This window comes from Dermatophagoides pteronyssinus, unplaced genomic scaffold (assembly GCF_027571235.1).
Source record: "Dermatophagoides pteronyssinus isolate colony J.1.1.1.1 unplaced genomic scaffold, Derpt_VIB-CSIC_2022.12 sq0005, whole genome shotgun sequence".
Lineage (NCBI taxonomy): Eukaryota > Metazoa > Arthropoda > Arachnida > Sarcoptiformes > Pyroglyphidae > Dermatophagoides > Dermatophagoides pteronyssinus.
The window spans coordinates 842,463-862,893 of NW_027461529.1; the positions used below are offsets into that span (position 1 = coordinate 842,463).

At 25.9% G+C, this 20,431-nt stretch overlaps 1 protein-coding gene across 3 annotated transcripts; it reads right to left on the minus strand.

Annotated features, from left to right (window-relative positions):
- Positions 1-1,572: 1,572 nt before the first annotated feature.
- LOC113789594 (uncharacterized) lies at positions 1,573-18,644 on the minus strand. 3 transcript variants are annotated; one of them, XM_075820159.1, is made up of 6 exons: positions 18,335-18,644; positions 15,985-16,120; positions 12,169-13,856; positions 6,020-6,628; positions 3,356-5,896; positions 1,573-3,250 (listed from the first exon to the last, which is right to left on the minus strand). In XM_075820159.1, exons 3-5 carry the CDS (start codon positions 13,639-13,641, stop codon positions 3,683-3,685), a joined length of 4,296 nt encoding a protein of 1,431 aa, XP_075676274.1. In that variant the 5' UTR covers positions 13,642-13,856; positions 15,985-16,120; positions 18,335-18,644; the 3' UTR covers positions 1,573-3,250; positions 3,356-3,682. The 3 variants fall into 3 exon arrangements, with proteins under 3 accessions (XP_075676274.1, XP_075676273.1, XP_075676275.1); XM_075820158.1 differs by lacking the exon at positions 15,985-16,120; XM_075820160.1 differs by lacking the exon at positions 18,335-18,644 and having other exon boundaries at positions 15,985-16,337.
- Between the last annotated feature and the right edge of the window lie 1,787 nt (positions 18,645-20,431).

Below are 20,431 nucleotides of genomic sequence, written 5' to 3' on the forward strand. Positions count from 1 at the left end.
TAGCAATGAAAATTTTTTTCGGGTTTGGGATAAACAAATTAATTTGAAAATTGAAAAAAAAACAAATTTTCATTCACATCATTCACAATCATTTGAAAATTATTCAATTAATTGGTTTTGAATTTCCAAATTAATACTGTAATTAAATTTAGCTTGATTTTTTTTCGCTGTTGTCAATTATGGATAATAATTCGATAACGGTAATAGAATATGATATGGAAGAAAAATAAAATTCAAATTTCTAAAAAAAACAAGAACTTTAATTGAAATTCTATAACACTGGAATATAGGAAAGAAAAATGCAATTTCACAATAATTTTTTTCTTTCAAATTTTTCATTCCAGTCCATGTGACCAACGTTTTTTTTTCACTGGAAAAAAAACTCATCATATTCCAAGAAAAAAAAAGAAGAGAAGTCGAGAGAAGAGAAACTTTTTTTTTCACAAGAAATTAGAGCCAAAAAAAAATTTAATTTTTTTTATATATCCATAATAAACCGAAGAAAACTATGATCATTATGGATGATGATGATGATGATGATGATGATGAGATGAAAATTTTCCCAAAAAAAGTTTCCCTTTTTTCAACTTTATTTATTTATCTAAATAATAATTTCCATTAATTTTGGGTTTTTGTTTTGTTGTCTGTTGTTTCAAACCAAAGTTTCAAATTTTTAGATTCCGGATATTTCTCACTCAAAAATATATTCTCGATTCATTATTTATTTTTTATTGAATGGTAATGAAACTTTATTAATAATGATGATGATTATTTTTTTTAAATTTTTAAATTATTTGACATTAAAAGTAAATATTAATAGCATTATAATATGAATTTTAAAAACAACAAACAAAAATTTAAAAAATAAAAATAAAAATGGACAACATTCTGGATATGGGCGTGTTAAGAAAAAAATTCTGAAGATTATAATCAAAATACCATTAAATAGAATCTGTGTCGTAGGTGTGTGTGTTTCATTTTAAACATTTTTTTAAAAGATAAACTTGAAAAAAACATGAAAAAAAAATAAAATAAAACGGATAAACTTATTAGTTCAATGAACATTAAAGAAAAATAATTTAAACAAACAACCAAATTAAACAGAATGGACATAAAGCAAACAACAGAATAAGATAAATGTTGTTCAAATAATTTCACTTTTTAGGAATAAGAATATTTCATTTGTCATTGGTATGTGTTTGTATAGGTTCTATGTAAATTGTTTATTTTATGTAATCATCAAAAAAAATCAACAGAATAGTTTTTCAATGTAGGTTAACATGATAAAATTAATTCTTATATTAAAAAAAAATATTAATTTTGGTTATGTTCGGTTTTTTTTTATTCCATTATTTTAAAGCTGTTTTTTTTCTTGTTCCGTTCTTTTCAAATATTAATGAATCGAGAGTGATTATAAGGTCAATTATGTGAGAAAGGCATCAGATCAATATAATAATAATAATAATATTTCCAAAAAAAAAATTTTGTCCAATTTTCTTTTATCTTCTGTTTACTAATATTTCATCATTCAGTGTTACTTTTTTAAAACACACACACACACATAAATAAATATGACCAGAATCAAGAATATTATTATTTTAAACATAATTTTTTTCATTTAATTCAACATCAATGTTTATCATTATACTTTTTTGTTTGTTTGTTTGTTTGTTGTGAGTGTTTTCATGTAAGAGAGAGAAAGTGAAAGAGAAAATATATATTTTGAATATATTGATGATGATGATGATGATGATAATGATATTATGATTTGTAATGTAATAATAATAATTGAGACATCATATTTTATAAAGACAAATTAAGAGAGAGAGAGAGAAACGAACAAATTATAACAACAAATATTTTTTTTCATATATATAAAGATTGAATATAAGTAAAGGACAATAATTAATGAATGAAAAAATAATTAGATTTTTTTCATTTAAAATAAAATTTAAAAAAAAACAGGATCAATAGATTCTGTTCAAAACAACAGAAATTCATAACACAGAATCAGTTTCGTTTTTTTATCCGGAAAAAACAAATAAAATAAAAATTAGCAAAATTAAAAATTCCAACAAATAAACAAGTAAAATTAAATGAAAAAAAAAATTTTTGATAAAAATAAAAAGGATTTTTTTGTTGTTGTGGTTGTTAAAAGAATATACATTGATTTTTTTCATTGTTTTCCTGCCTTGTTATAAAGTTTGAACGAAAAAAAAATTGTAGAGAGAGAGAGAGAGAGAGAGAGAGAGAGAGAGAGAGAGAGAGAGAGAGAGAGAGAGAGAGAGAGAGAGAGAGAGTGAGGAAAAAACCTGAGAATCTTTTCAAAAAAAAATATGAATTTTGATTTTGTTAAAAATTGTAGAATTTTCTCCATAGAGATAAAGCAAAGCAACCAACGAAAAAAAAACTGTAAACGGTTGTTCATTTCGGTTCAATAGGATTTTGTTGTTGTGATGATCATAGTGATGATAATTTTGAAAAACAAGGTTAGGCTAACAAAGATTGTTCATATTTGGTTAATGTTTGTATAATTTCGATTTATTCATCGAGAAATTTCCAACAAAGAATCGGGAGAGAGAGAGAGAAAAAGTTAATGGGTTAGGAAATTCGGTGAAAAAATATATATAATGTTAACAAAAATTTTGTTTTTCTTTCATGATTAAGATATATTTTGTTTAAAAAATTAATAAAATTCGGTCATTTTTGTATGTTTTATCGGCTGGTAATTCGATTTTGAATTTGAATTTGAATTTGGATTTGGATTTGTTGAAAATTTGTTTATTTTGAGTGATTTTTATTTATTTATTTGATATAATTTCGCTAACCTTGAATAATTAAAAAATTTGTTGTTTTTAATCATTATCGTTTTGCAAAAAGAATAAAATTATCTGTGAAATTTGTCATGATGATGATGTTCGTGTATATGCCCAAAAGAAAAAAAGAAAAAAAAACAAATAACAAATAAATTGTCGATATGAAGAATCGAAGAAATTGATGGAATTTATTATAATTTTTTTGAAAATGATTGTTTGTTTGTGTTTTGAATCAATCTGAATAATAATTATTATGATCAATGAAAATATGAAATAAGCGAAATTTGAGATTGTTGTGAAAAAATAAAAATAAAATGAAACTTTTTATTTTGATTAAAAAAAACAATGAGAATGAGAAAAAAAGATAGGATAACATTTTCATAGACAGAATCATTTTGAATGAGATCGTCGATACGAGATTCGCGGATCTGGAACTGTAGAAAAAAAAGGAGAAACAAAACAAAACAAAACAAAAGAAATTAAAAAAATGAATCAATTTTTGTAGATCAAAATCAAAATGTAAAATGTTAATCACTCACCATTGTATTTGACGAATTTATATGTATAGGATTTATTTAATAAATCGCCATTTTATCATATAAATCAATACATATTGATCATCATCATTGTTTGTTTGATAAAAACGTTTTGTTTTAATGAGCAAAGCCAGAAATAGAAATCAGAAAAGAAAAATGAAATGATTTTTGAACAAAAAAATGAAAATAAAATGAAATAATCCTATCGTAGAAGAAGACGAAGGTTTATGTTATCGTGATATATGTGGCCATTGATATACCACAGGTAAACAAGTTTCAATCATTCACACATTTATTAAACATTTAGATTTCTTCTTAATTTGGTGATGACTAGTGAACCCAAGATCTGGATACTTTAACCTGTGTTGGTGGTGGGGGTGGTGATGGACCAACATTTTTTTCATCATTTAAATTAACCAAATTGCCAATTCCACCATTACCAACATTTTTATGAATATTATTTGTTGGTGATGATTCAATAGATATCGATGGTGTTTGTGTTAATTCCAATTGATATGCAATCGTTGATGATGATGTTAATGATGGTGATGATCTTAAAGATTGAGATAATTTTGATAGTGATGATGATGGTGATGATGATGATGTTGTTGTCGTCGATGTTGCTGAAGTTGTAGTTGTTGTTGTTTCAAACATTGTTTGATGATGTTGTTGATGAGCATATGCTTGTAAATGATGATCAATTGTTTGATTCCCATTAGATAAATGATGATGAGCATGATGATATTCACCATTATTATTTGTATTAGTATCATTATCAACATTCGTAACTGTTGTTGAGCTATTGCTCAATGTTATATATGATGTTGGTGATGATTGTTGTCTATGTAGCTGCTGTTGTTGTTGAATAGAATTATTATTATTATTATTATTATAGATGCCAATCTCCATCATTGGTGATGATGATGATGATGATTCTTGATTGGTAGTGTTTAAATTTGTTGATGTTGCCGATTGTTGTTGTTGTTGTAAGGATAATTGGCTACCCGTTTTATGATGTGATACCAATGGTGGACAATTCATAGGTGGTGAATCTGGTATACCGCTTTGATTGTTATTGTGATGTTGTTGTTGTTGATTAGTAAATGGCGTATGTTGTAGATTATTTTGTTGTTGTTGATGATGATTATTAAAATCATTTCCGGTCATATCGGCTGTAATTAAATTTTGTTGCATTCCTTGATCAATCATTGAATCAGCACCACCAACACCACCGCCACAAGTTAGCAATAAATCTGATTGCATCTGATCAAAATCATATTCCAGATTATTGTTGCCATTACCCGAATGAAAATTGCCCAAATCATTTGAATGATATAATGTTTGTTGTTGTTGTTGATGATTATGATTATTATTCGGTTGATAAATATCATAAAGAGTATTGTTCGTATCATATGCATTCGAATATGAATTATATTGACCAGGTGGATTTCCATATAGATCCATATAGGTTTGTTGCTGTGATGACAATGTTGATGATGATGCTGAAGATGGCGGTTGCATTTGCTTAATATTATTATTATTCTGTTGATGATGATGATGTGATTGTAAAAGATATGATGATTCTGTAAATGTATTTGATTGTTGTTGTAAATCATATAATGATGATTGAATCAATTCATCATCATTATTATCATTGATAATTGATTGTTTCAATGTCAATGTATCTAACATTGATGCTGGTGATGATTTATAATAATTTTGGCCATTTGTATTCAAATGATTGTTGTTGGAATTGGAATTTTCATTTCCATTACATGCACTTGTATTACTACTACCACAATTGATTTTATTCATATTCGGCACTTGTTTTTGGTTCGGGTTTGTTGTCGATAATGAAATTGATGTTGATGATGATGGAGTTGTTGATGATGATGACGATGATGATGATGATGATGATCCCGATGTTGATAAGGTCGTTGTTGTTGTTGTCGAAGATAATGTTGATGATGGTGATATTGAATGTTGTTGTTGATGATGATGATTATGATGATGGTGATGATGATCAAGGTTATTACCATTCGGCGATAAATGAAGAGATGCATTTTGCTCTTGTTGTTGTTGTTGTTGTCCCTGTTGAACCCGATTAAAGAGATCACGATATGAACCACGACGAATATTCGGTGATGTTGAGCTAGTTGATGTTGATGATGATGTCGATGATGATGTTGCCGATGATGAAAGTGTTGAATTGTTTTGTAATTGAGAATGTGTATCAATTTTTGTGTTGGTAATTTGCGCATTTACATTTGAATCCATTTGATTTGTCATTATTGCTGATGATGATTGTTCATCAACAATATTTGTTGTAATCGATGTTGTCGATAACATTTGTACATCATTTGGTTGTTGTTCAACCAATAATTGATAATTAGAATCAGCTGCTATATGATTTGGCGAATCAATTTGTACAGTATCCAAATGTAAACATTCCATTAGATGTGAATCCAAATTCGTGTGATTACCATTATTATTATAGCCATTGCTTATTTGATTGGACCCATACCAATGTGACATTGGTGATGACTATTTATATTTTTAAATTTGATGAATTATTGAATCAATTGATTAATGAGAAAATAATGATTATGATATGATAATGAAAATAAACAAAAACATTAAATAAAAAAAACAGAAAACAAAACTAACCTGATGATTGTCTTGAATATCGAGCAGCAAATTCGAACAGGTAGACGATGCATTAGATGATGCACGTGGTCTAAATTCATTTGGACTATAATTAGATGAATGAAAATATGATCCAATATGATTCATTGCTGGATCAGCAAATATATCAAAACTTTCGGTTGAACCAGGACTTGTAACATGAATATTATTGTATGGTAAACAATGACCACCACTGATCGAATCGGATAAATTTAAACTTGTCAAACTTAAATTTGTTTGATTAATGATTCCTTTATCGCTGTCGATCAATGGATCTGGATAACCAGTTAATGAAATCATTGAACCATCAGTCGATTTATTCATATTTGGATATTCGGACAACGTAGTCAATGAAATATTATCACCTAATTTGCCAAAATTTCTGGCTTGCATACGAAGTTGTTCAACTTTACGTTTAACACGGCCACGACGTTTTTCGTAATGTTGTGTTTCCATTGAAATTGCACGACGACGAGGAGCTTTACCAGGTTTAGCATCCGGATTTATAACCCACCATGAACTTTTTCCCGTTCCTTCATTTTGTATTCGTTTAAAACGATTATGTAATGAAAGATTATGACGAATAGAATTCTATTTATTGAACAACAGGAAAAAAAAATTAGTATAAATCTTATTATCTTAAAAAATGAACAAAAAACATGCACTTTTTCTTTTCCTGGTCACATTTCATTTCATGTAAATATAATCAATGTCAAGAAAATCTAAATCTAAATTAATCAAATATGATCCGAAATTTTTATTATTTTGTTCCATTTAAAAATTTTATAATTATTAAATTTTTCATAAGTTCCGTGCCAAAAACAATGTAAAAGTTGATTAGATTACATTTTTTAAAGCAGACAAAAATTTGGGTCAAAAAAAAACATTATTTCGATAGAAAATTCAATATAACGATGGCCCGGTAACTGCTGACAAGGAAAAAAAATAGGAAAAAACCCAAATAAAACTTAAACTTTACATCATAAGATAAATGGATCAAATTTACACATCTTATAATACAAGTTTTGTTTTAAACATTCATAAATTCGATATATATGTAATAATGTACACAATTTGAGATCATAAAATAGTCAATCATCATCATCATCATCATTTTAAACATTATCATAATGCAACCAACAACGAAAAAAATGATGAATGATATAGACATTTAAATTATTTATATGATCTGCATCAAAAAAAAATTACACAAATCGAATGATGATGATAATGATGATAATAATCGCCAACATACAAAAAAAACAATCCAGAAACAATAAAATAATAATCCTTAGATAGAAATGATTAGAAATCAGAAAAACAAGAACAACAACAACAACAAAATCCAAAAATAGCATCCAGATATGTGTGTGATTGAAAAGACGAAAAAAACAAAATTCACGCTCAAAATTACTTACATTCTTTATTTGTCGGCATAAAGCCAAGTACCGTTGTTTGAAATAAAAAAAAAGAGTTTCAACCATCACCACCAAAAAGAAAATTCAATGTTAAAAACAAAAAATTCTGAAAGACCTTCAACCTAATTTGAAAAGAAAAAGAAAAAATTCTTTTGCTATGCATTTCTTTTCTTTTTTGTTTTGTTTATTATCACCAAAAATTATTCATTCATTCAGTTTTTCTTCATTTTTTTCTGCTGAATAATGCCAAAATTCATAATGAATAATGAATATTTAAATGGCAATTTTTATTCACAAGAAAAAAAATTCTTTTTTGATTTTCTTCATATATATTCATCAAATCATATTCATTCAACATTTACACAAAGTTAGTTTTTTCAAAATATTTTAACTCCGATGTCCGATCAGTGTGTGTGTGTGTGGCAGAAGAAAAATCAAATACACACAGCCTATAGCAAATATATGTTTCATGTATTCAATTTTTTTGTTTCGTTTTGTCGAAAATTGTATAGCCTCAAACAAAGATACACAGGATAATTTACATGAATAAAATAATTGATTGAATCAAAAACAATTTTTTTTTAATATTTGTCATTAACGAGTGTTTTTCTTTAAAATTCAAAACAAGAAGAAAATAATTGAAATAACTAAATAGAAAAATATATATTTTTTTAAAAAAAGTTTAGTCCTTATGGAAATACAAACATGCACACACCACTGACAAACAATTATCATAAAAAAAAATAATAAAAAGTTTATCAAGATAATGAAATAAAAAAACCGGAAAAAAAATATTTACACAACAGAATAGATAATGTTGATTATTGAAAAAGAAAATGGTTCAATCATTCATTATTATCATTCATTTAAAAATGAAGAATTGGTGAGATTAATTCATTAATTTCATAAAAAAGAAAAATAAAAAGATTGTAGGTGTGCAGAATAGTATTGGCTGTTGAATTCTTGTTGATTTAATTTTAATTCAAATTTGATTCAGATCTTCTTTAATACCAAAAAAAAGTAACTAATCCTATAGTATCTAACAAGAGATAGGATGCTGTTTAAATAAAACAATCATCATCAACACAATATTTATGCTATTCGTAGAATAAACAAATTTAATAAGGATTTGAATTTCATTTGGTATAGTTTTTTTTCTTTATACTAAATGTTTTTGAAACAAAAATATATAAGCAATTCAAAAGAAATTATATTTGTTTCTTCATGAATAATTTTCTTTTCAATATAACATTGGCCAATATGATTTATAAGATGATTCTGTATGAATGTGTGTTTAGTGCAAACGGAATCACAGATTGTTTTTTTTAATATATGCATTTCAAAAGCAAGATATTTTTCTATTTGAAACCTTTCAAGTACACACGAATGCAGTAAAGCAAAAAAAAAAAATAAAAAATAACTGGAACAATAAATACGAAGAAATTCAAATCAACAATATTTGGTTATGAAGGAACAAACAACAAAATATTGAAAGTGAATTAACACACACACACACAACAACAAGTTATATAACAATTATAAATAAGTTATAAATGTGTTTTGTTTTGTATAACCCTTTAAGGCATTTTATAAAAGTAATTACCTGATTATAATTCCAAAAGCTAATAATCTTTGAAAAATTGAAATTGAAATAAATGAGAGAAGAAAAAAAATTTAATTCGAAAATTTTTTTGATTTAATCATAATGAAATTTGTTGTTGTTTTTTTTATAAATTTCTCAAATGACCGAAAAAAAAGAGTTTAAATGACTGCATTACTTTTTTTTTGGTGAATTTTCATTGAAAAATTATTTTCTTCTTCCTTTGGCTTTATCATCATCAGTCCATTACCAATGTATATAATTATAATGATATATATGTTTAAGATCAAAGTTTGTTTTTTTTTGTTGTTGTTGTTCATAATGGCAATTTTAATCAAAATCTCATTTTCACATGTTTCTTTTTTCCCCTTCCCTTTATCTCTTTTATATGTGAAATGAAGTTTTTTTTTGCAAAATCATTAAAATATTATATGAGATGAAAAAAAAGAGACGAAAAAAATTAGATATATTTCATATTTTTATTGAAAACGAACGAACGAACAAAAAAACAGATGTCAAAAATGATCGAATAGATCGATCACAAAGAGAATTACATACAGGTATAATCATATCCGATTAATAATCAAGATCGATATTAGAAAATGATCAATTTTGTTTTTTGGAATACGCCAAAACATAAAAAGACTTTTTTTTCTCAACCTCCTCATCTGACAGAAAACAAAATTATTTTGAAAAAAATTGAAATTATTGAAACTTGCTAAAAACAAAATCAATTTTCCAAGATTACAAATAATAAATGCACAAGATTTAGGATTAAGAATCCAAATAGAAAAACACAAGCACCAACATACCGACACACACACACACACACACACACACACACAGAGAGAATGTACAAATCTTTGAACTCTTGTTGTTGTTTTTTGTTGTTATTCTTTTTTTTTCACTAATCAGCATCTAATAAAAGATGTATTTAAAATATTTGTGCGTGTGTGTGTGTGTGGGTAAGGAATATAAATTTGACAAGTTTGTGGTTAGTTAGTAAATGCCAATGACAGACGGAATGGATCAGAAAAAAAAAGCTAACAAACCAATAACAAAAACAACAACAACAACAACATTAATAATCAATTACCACGTGATTACTAAGTAAACAATCCGAATAAATCAATAATATTTTGATATAAGTATGTTTGCTTATGTTGAAAATATCGAAAGAAAATAAATTTTTCGATTGTGAACCATCTTCTTGTAAACATTCATTCATCATTATTTGTTTCGATTATGAGTGATTTTTATTTCAAGAAAAAAAACTTGATAACTTGAAAATATCCATTTCCTGCATGTATATTTTAATAATTTATTAATGAAAAAAATTTTTGTCGCATTGAATCAGTTGGATTGCGTAGGTGGTAGTAGATAGTAATCACTATTATCTAATGTTAAATCTTGAATTGTTAGCAAAAAAAAAAAATTTAGAGATTATTAAAACATCTGCGTCCGAAAAAATTCAGAATGAGATAAATTGAAAGCAAAATGAAAAAAGAGAAAATAAATTCTGTTTAGTTTGTTATATGCTCAAAAAAAAAAAAAAAAAATTCCTATGAAATTGACCAACTTGTTCTTATGAGATTATCGATAAGAATTTCGAAAAAAGAGAGATAGAGAAAAAAAATAGAATTTATTAATAATGATGATATAGCTGCATTTATCATGGAATACCTGGATCCAGTTTTGTTTTCGAATTTTTATCGTCATTTCAGTCAATGATTAGATAATTTTTTTTTTGAAATTCAATACCTCCCAAATATCATTATCATGATCTAATAAATTGTTTCAGATAATATTTTAATGATGAACACAGATTAAAGCTTCTTTTTTGTTTTTATCTTGAAATTATCATCCAAATGTCTTTTTTTCTCTCTCTCTCTCACTCACTCACTTTCGATATTCATGTTACGTGAACTTTCAAATTACTTTTACAGTAAAACTGATCTGGATAATTATGATGATGATTATTGGCGAAATGGATAAAGATAAGGGAAAAAATTTTTTATGTGTTAAATTAAATTTGCCAAAATCAATTTAGTTTACGTCCATCATAATCATAATCATTATCATCATGTCAATCGCATAAACACCAACATTCACATCATATTTGGATAATAATAATGATGATGAGGATGAAATTTGTTTTAAAAAAAGAGAATTTCTTTTCGTTGATTTATTTGAAATAAGAAAAGTAGAGCGAGTGAGAAAAAAAATCAATAATGATGACAAATAACATCACACTATATACGTCTGAATTTGTCATTTGAACATAGAGCAAGATAGAATATAGTGAATTATAATCTAAATCTTAAGTAAATCAAATGATCAGGTTAATAACCATTTGATGGATAAATTGAAGAATGATAATCAATGGAAAAAAAATTTGTTAGATTTCCATGTTAATAGTATCAATTAAATAAAACAATAAGATAATAATAATAAGATGCTTTGATAAAATCGTTTAGCCCGAATTTATTCAATTAATTGGATTGATCAGTTTATCTCCACTAACAACGATAACCGAAAAAAAATTGATTTACTTAGAACGATTCCTATAATCATTGATGATTGAAAATAGTAGCCTTAAAGGCACAAAATGAACAAACTTTTACTATGAAATTATTTATCAATTGTTTTGATTATTGTTTCGGGGCAATATAATAACAGAATTTTTTTTTTTCTTAGTTATTTTTGCTTCAAATCTTTATTTTTCTATGAAAATATATCACACACAATCATTAGACAATAATAAAACTATAATTAGATAATCATTATTTTATTATGTTAAAAATCAAATGTATAATAAAATTTTTTCTTTCGTTTTGTATCAAAAGTAATTCTATTTAATTCATGTTTTGTTGATCACTTTGGTGTATTTTTTTTTTTTTTTTTGTTTGTTTGTAAATGTATCGTATGACTTACAACTAGTGCGTCTATAAGCGTATATAATTGATGATGGTTAAATAAAAATTTAAACCTAGTTCCAATTTTTCTACCATTTGATTGATAATGTTGTACCAGAAAAGAAAACGGAAATGTATGAAAAAAACGTGACAATAAACAAATAAAAAATCAATAAAATTTGTCCTAATAACACCTACCTTCCAACCAGCTGATGAATTATTATCACCTTTATCTTTAAAATATGTAACATTTTGTACCATCCATTCATATATCTGTGATAATGTTAAACGTTTATCCGGTGATCCATCAATTGCACGAGCAATTAATTCAGCATATGATGAATTACCCCATGCATTACGTCTGGATGTAACTTTTTTTGATGATGCTGATGATGATGTACCGGATTCGGAACCAGAACGATGTAAATATGGAGATTGTCCATTGGATAATTGTGAATCACTTGCACAAATACCAAGTGTTGTATTAATTTTTAGACTAGAATATGTTGCTGTTGTTGTATCATTATTATTATCAGCCGGTGTTGTATAATATAATTGTTGTTTCTGTTGTTCTGTATCATTCAAATTATCCGGATTATTCGATGTTGTCATTGATGAAGATGCAGAGGTAGATAATGAAGATGAATGATTTTGGATAGTTTTATTTTCATTGATTGATGTTGATGATGGTGATGATGATCGAAAGGTATTATTATTATTAGACGGATATAGATGTTGTTGATGCGAATGTTGTGGTAGGGTTGGCTGCGAAAATTGATGCGAGGAAAGAATTTGTATTGAATTTATTGATCCATTTGGATCGTTATGGCCATCATTAATCACTGAATCATCAAACATATACATTGGTGTATCAACATTGTTTGGCAACAAATATGATGGCTGTGTTTGTTGTTGTATAGATGATGATGATGATGATGATGATAATGGTTGATGTTGTTGTTGTTGGTGGTGATGATGGTGATGATGATGATGTCGATTCGATGTTGATAATAATGTAGAATCAACATCAGTTAAATCCATTGATGTTACAATAGATGATGGATTGATGATTGCATTTGAGACACCATCACAGCCAATACCGATGACCATATCAACAAAATCACCATCATCACCATGTATTTGATCATCACCATATTCATCTTGTTGTTCTTCATCTTGTTGTTGTTGTTGAAAACTTAACGATTGTGGCCATGTATAGGCACGTGAACGAAATTGTGAATTTTGATTCATACTGGATAGATCTGTTAATGGATCATTATCCAAATTATGAATAATATTTGATTGATTCATTGTAACTGTTGTTGTTCGAATCGGTGATAAAAGTTGTATATTTGAATGATCATCAATTAAATCACATTCATTTATGTTTGCCGATGTTGATGCTATTGTTTCATTTATAGCTGTAGGCGTTTCTGTCACTGCTGTAGTTATCGCTTGTAGTTGTGAATATTGTTGTATGGTTGATGTTTTTGTTGTTGTTGATGATGTTAATGATGATGCTGATGCTGATGCTGATGATGATTGTGTACCAATTGTAATAGCAGATGATAAAGAAGTAACATGTGGAGGTGATGGTGTTGAAGAGGACACAGAACCAGAAAAACTATAATCTTCTTCGTTCGTATCCTCAACTTCGATGATAGGCTCCATTCCATAACCAGAACCGTTGAAACAATAAAATTGTTTCGTTGGCAATGGTGTCGGTTGCCAATTGATTGATTCAATCGTGAAAAATTTTAACAAAAAGTTTTTATTCTTCAATGATGAGAATTTTTATTTGAATCAACAAAACAAAACAAAAATTGAAGCATCAAACACAATTATAATGAATGTTTGTTTGTTTTGGTTTGTTGTTTCTCAGCTATCTATAATTTTAAAAAACAACAACAAAATGATTAGAATTTAAATTTTCCAAGAATATTCTTCAATAACATAGAATAAAAACTGAAGAAAAAATCACAACAAATAAATTTAATGGCACAGAAACACATAAAGTTTAATAACAAGAAAAAATCTAATAGTAGTGAATAGTAGAAAACAATATGGAGTCGATAAATTAGTCTCCTTTTTCTGGTTCATTCAATGATGACGATGAAAATTTTCACTCAATGATAACAACAATATTGGATTGATAATAATAATGATGATTATGATACCAATTTGATCATGGTTACCAAAAGAAAGAAAAATATTGTATCTCAACAAAAACCAAAACTCATAAACTCAAATATCAACGAGATACATTATAAAATGACATTAATATGTGTAATCTTTAAAAAGATATCATATATGTGTATGTATGTATGTATCATCATCATACTAGATATTTTAAACTTAAATTCATTTATGAAAATAAATTTTTAACTTTTTTTTCTACAATTCAATCAATCAATCAGTTAGTCAGTCAGTCAGTAAAAAGTTCGTAAAAAATATTTGACAACAAAACCAAATTGAAAGAAAACCAAATTGAAAAAAAAGAAATATTGGAAATATTATCATCATTATCTGGGCAATATGAGATGAAAGAATAATTTAAAATACGAATATGAGAGAGAAAAAAAAACAACAACAACAAAAATGAAAACAAAGATAATGACAGCGATAAACTTAATAATTCAAGGCCACGAAAATGATAAAAAATGTGATTGGAAAAAAAATAAAATATTAGGAAAAAAATGGAAGATAAAAGAAAACATCTTCATCCACATCCACCATCAAGTAATCCACATACAAAGGGATATATGTAATGAATTGGATTCAATAAAAAAAAAATCGATCATCATTTCTTCAAATCATAGGATTTTTAATGTCAAAAATCTTCACCAAAGTAGATAATAATGTATGAGTACAAAAGTGAAAATAAATATTTGAAAAAAACGAAATGAATTTAAAGAGAAAAAGATTTTGCAGAAAAAAACGCAACAATTTTCCCTTCATTTTCACATAGTGTGATCGTGTGACAAATGTTAAATATCATTTTTTTTTTTTTTTGGTGGGGAAAAAGATTTAAAGAAGAAAAAAAACTCCATCCATACACATTTCATGTTGTTTGATGATCGTCATTTATTCACATATATAAAATAAATTGATGTTAATTGGAAATATGAAGAAGAAGAAGAAGAAGAAGAAAAAAGGAAAAAAATGCCAAAATCAGAGTATCAATGAGTAACAGCAAAAGAGTATGATGTTATAAGAGAGAGATTTTTAATTCAAAATCATTAAATATTTAGTAGCAGCAGCAGCAGCAAGAAATAAAAAGAAAATTATTTCCAATCATTTCCAACTACAAAAAGTAAAGTAATTTGGATATTTTTTTTCTTGAATTTTCATTTTGATTTTTTCATTATGATATAGAAGAAATATTGAAACGTTTTATTAACAGGAACAAATCAAACACACACACACACACACACACACATACATACATATACATATAATCCTGTCCTTGAGAAATTCATAATGTTGAGATTCTAAAATTATTGAATGATAATCGATTTTTTATTTTCATTGAAATCAAAGTGTTAATGCATTGTTGGTTGGTTTGGTTTTTTTTTTGGCGATGATGGTGGTAAGAAGGTGAAAATCTTTGCTTTTCATTTCATTTCTTTTTTTTTGATCAAAGAATTTTAGAAAAATTTCCCTAAATTTGTTTTGGATTTTTTGTTCGCAATTTTTTTTATTATATGGTATTTTCTCTCTCTATCGCTCATAAATCTTATCATTTTAGTTTAAGTTTTCATTTCATTTTATCGGTTATATTTATTAATTTTAAAAAAAACAACATAATTTATATTATAGGTTAATCTTGTGAACAAATTCATTGATATATATGAACAAATATCGATAATAAATTGCCTTTTTTTTCCTCGGTTTGATCAAATATGATAACATTCATTCATTCATTTACAGTTTGAAGCTCATTTTTCTTGGCCTGATATTGATTGAAAAGCAACCATTGAATGCTATAGCATATAAGAATTGTTGAATACATACAATATATTTGTGTTGAGAAAAAATTTCCCCTGCATAAATCATTGAGCATAAGCAGCAGAATGAGAATGATGGTGGTGGTGGTGGTGGTGGTGGTGATGGTGAAAATTTACATTTTGAATATATTCAAGAAAAATTGCTGGAAAAAAAGGATGAGAAAAAAAAGATGCAATCGTTTGCTGGATTATTTTTCTTTTACTTTTTTTCATTGCAAATTGAAAACACTGTTGAGCATTGAGTTCCTTTTCTCTCATTTACTCTTGAATCTATGTTCAAATGGTAGTGTGAAATACACATCACATTTACGTGATCATGTAAAATTCATAAATGATGATGATGATGATCGAATTCATCAAAATGTTTCATCGAAGTAAAAAAAAAAATAATTTGCAGCTAACGAAAAAATTGTCATTTTTTTCAACAAAAAAAAAATCACGAGTTATGTTAACAACTTACAGTTTTGTTTTATTTTATCCTCTTTAGATTCGTGAATAATTACAATTGAAATAAAGTAAACAAGGAAAGCAGCAAAAAACAAAACAAAAAAAAGGATGCTAATCGCATTCAAATTATTATATTCCATAATTGGAATATTATCATAACAAAAAATATGACAATTTTAATTTTGTTTCTGTTTTTATATTTCAAATGTACAGAAAACAAACATGATAAATATTTGAAATCAAATATATTTTATCAAAAGAAAAAACAGGATACAGATAGAGAGAGAGAGAGAGAGAAACAAAACATTATTGCAATCATGATTCCGATTCGAAATCAAATGATGATCAAATAATAAAAAAAAATAAAAACAAAAGAATTCAAATAATAATAATAAAAAGCGAATCAGTGAAAATATATCTGTAATCAAATATGATGATTAATATATGAAAAATAAAATCAATGAATCAAAAATATTGATTGTCACAGGCAATCAATCAATACTTCCTTGAATTTTCATTGAATTTTGATATTTTTTGCATTGTAACAAAAAAAATAATTTGAATGACGTTGTATTGAAGATGAAAATTTTCAACATCATTATGACGATAACAACAACAACAAATATTCAATATTTCAACAATAATCTACACAGCGATTCGTTCATTTTTTTCTTGCTAATAGACCAAAGATCTTTTTTTTCAAATTTTGTAGCTTCTAATTTCATTTTTTGATTAATTTGAGAATTTTTTTTTCGTCTGTCAATCTACCGTACATCTTGATTTGATTTGTACAGTAAAAAACTAGAAACAAATCTTATTTGCAATCAAGTATTAATGAAAATAAAAAGAAAGAGAAAAAAGAAGCTGTTATTATGATAAGCTAGTATATGTTATAAAAACCTGAAAATAAGAAATATTACCCGAATTATTCGGTTTAAATCAACAAAGGCAACAGCATTTGATGAAAAAACAAAAATAGACAATATGATTGATGATGATAATAATAATATTGGATCAGAAAAACAAATCGAATAAAATCAAACAAATTTGGACAGAGATAAAAAGAAAAAGAAAATCAATAATAAATTTAAGATAATGGATTTTTAATCAGTTTCTTCATTTGATATTCACAACAATATCTGTTTCAATGATCAATAATTTTTGATCGAAGAAAAATGAAAACCAAATACTTTTCTTTGATAAAAATTTATATTTATGAAAATAAAGGATTTAATGGCAATGATGGTGTTGATAATGATGATTATCATTTCAAATTAGAACAAATCGATCGGATTGGTAAAAAGAAGCAACAACAACAAAATCATTTCAAAACATCTTGATTCATCAAGCATGGATGAAAATTTGGTGATTGATCAAAAAAAAAATCATACCATAAATGATTTGTATTTGAAAATTTCACTGATAACTTTTCCTTTCATTTCAATTTTTCAAACAGTTATTTTTTTTTTTACTTTTTGGCTAATTGACAATGATAAGATTTGCTGTCATCGCAATTATTATTATCTTCCAAAAAAATATCATTGAATCATCATAGAATGATTATTTATAAAAAAAAATTAAGATGTCTATTTTGATGATTATGATGATGATGATGATGATAACCAGGAACAAGAAAAACTATACTTTCTTTTTTATTATCAAAGAAATAAATAAATAATCAATACAATCAATCAATAAATTGAATTGAATTGAATCCATTTTATTGATGATGATTGTTTGTCATACGTCATATGATATTTGGTACGATTTAGTTATTGACAAAAAAAAAGAAGAAATAATATTAATTGCGTAGCGTTTTCTTAAAAGTTCAAATGTGAAATATAATAATAACAAAAAGGAAACAGAATTATGATGAATTGAATGAAATTGGAAACAAATGATAATCATACCTTTTTCAACAACAACAACAAAGTAACAATTTGCATCATTTGTTAAATATGACGTTTTGCTTGTTTGTTTGTTGTTTATCCAAATATTAATTTGGAAAAAATTGATTTTACCAGAGAAAAGCTGAATCAATATTCCTCATTCATTTGAATTTTGTGGATTGTTGTTGATAATGTTCACAATAATGAATGTAATAATTTTTTATTGTTTTATCATCGATGTTTGTTTATTGTAACGAAAAAAATTAAAAGAATTAAAATCCATTATCAAATTTTTGATGATAATAATGATGATTTTAAAAAAAATAATTAATAATCTGATCTTGATTCTATTTAATCAGTGCATTTTTTTAAACTTTTATTTGATCTTGACTAATCAAATTTCAATATTATAATCATTATCATCATCAAGATATACTTGAGGAATAATAATGACATTGATGGATAATTACTGTTTTTTTTTCAGATGAAAATTTTTTAATAATAATAATGACGACAACGGCAATACAAATTTCTGTTCATCAATATAGTGATAATATTTTTTCCAAAATGGACAATTTTTGATTTTCAATTATTTTGTACGAAAAAAAATGTTGGACAAACAACAAAAAAAAATTGCACTAAAAATTTACTCATATGTAAACACATAACACTAAATTCTTCAATTTTCTCGGAATGATGATATTTTTTTCCCGAAAAAAAACTAAACACAATTCAATTTTATCCAAAATTCTCTCTTTACTAATTAATTGATCAAATAATAATTTGTTTTCCGCTTATTTCATTATTATTATTATTATTATTTAGGTTATTTAATCATAAATTTTTTTCAATGCCGAAATAGACAATAATGATGATGATGATGATGATGATGATATTGCAGTCATTCAATGGTTATAGATTTTTTTATTTATTGTGAATAACGTTTTTGTTTTGTTTGATGATAAATTTTTTTTTATAATGATCACTTTTGCCGCTTTTGTTGATGATGTTACTTTTTTTTAGGTACAAACTTATGACTGATGATAATGATGATGATGAAAATCATACAGGTGTATAAATATTATCTATTCTATATATAAAAGTATTTTCTTTTAGGACTTTATACCAAAACCAAAATCATACAACACACACACACAACATATAATGATGATGATGATGATGTTTTATTTTGCTTTTTTTTGATGACAAAATGGAATTGGGAATTTTTCTTTTTTTATAACTTTTGAAGAAAAAGGATTTATTTTATAACGTAAAATATCAATGATGGCAATTGATGAAAGATGTAACGAGAGAGAGAGGTAATCAAAATGATCCTGAGTGGTGGTGGTGGTGGTGGTGATCGTTTAATTCAGATAAATCTATAATTTAGATGAGAGAAATAAAAGACAAAAAGAAGAATTTCAATCAAAGAATTTCAAAATGTTTTCATTTAAATAATTAATAATTCTTTAATTTGAATGAAAATAATTTTTTTAAAATACAAAATTATGATGATGATTATACGAACTTGTAGAATGGAATAAATATAAACAAACAAAACAAAACAAAAAAAGTTCCAACAAATTTTCACAAAATCCAATAAATGATGAGTATTTTGTTTTCTTGGGACTAAAACTGATTAATTTCAAACTAACTCTGTGATTTCAACTGTGTGTGAATTGACGAATATACAACACTAACATTGAATTTGAGGATACTAAAAAAAAAATTTTTATTTTTTGGTAAGAAGCAATAATTGTGAATGGCAAATAGTGAATTGGAAACAAATCTATCCCATTGGAATCCAAAAAAAAATTAGTTGAAGAAAAAATGTAGCTGTAGTTTTTTTCTTTTCCTATCACACATTGATAAATTGTATTAGTTGTTGGATAATAATAATATACTTTGATGGCAATGATAATTGATGATGATGATGAAGGTGGTGGTGGTAGATGTAAATGATGTGAATGATAATGATGACAGCACCAATGACAATAATGATAATGATGATAATAAGAAAATGGCAGAAGCAAAAGTGATGGTAGCAAAACAATTTTTTTTAATACTTTACTTTCCCATATTTTAATCAAAAAAAAAAAAAAAAAAAATGAAATGAAA

Bases quoted from the DNA above. Each gene is read 5' to 3' on its own strand.
- LOC113789594 (XM_075820158.1), bottom strand. From the start codon at position 13,641: ATGGAGCCTATCATCGAAGTTGAGGATACGAACGAAGAAGATTATAGT. The intron at 6,629-12,168 runs GTAGGTGTTATT...TTCAATAAATAG, and splicing joins ATTCATCAGCTGGTTGGAAG to AATTCTATTCGTCATAATCT. The intron at 5,897-6,019 runs GTTAGTTTTGTT...AAATATAAATAG, and splicing joins ATATTCAAGACAATCATCAG to TCATCACCAATGTCACATTG.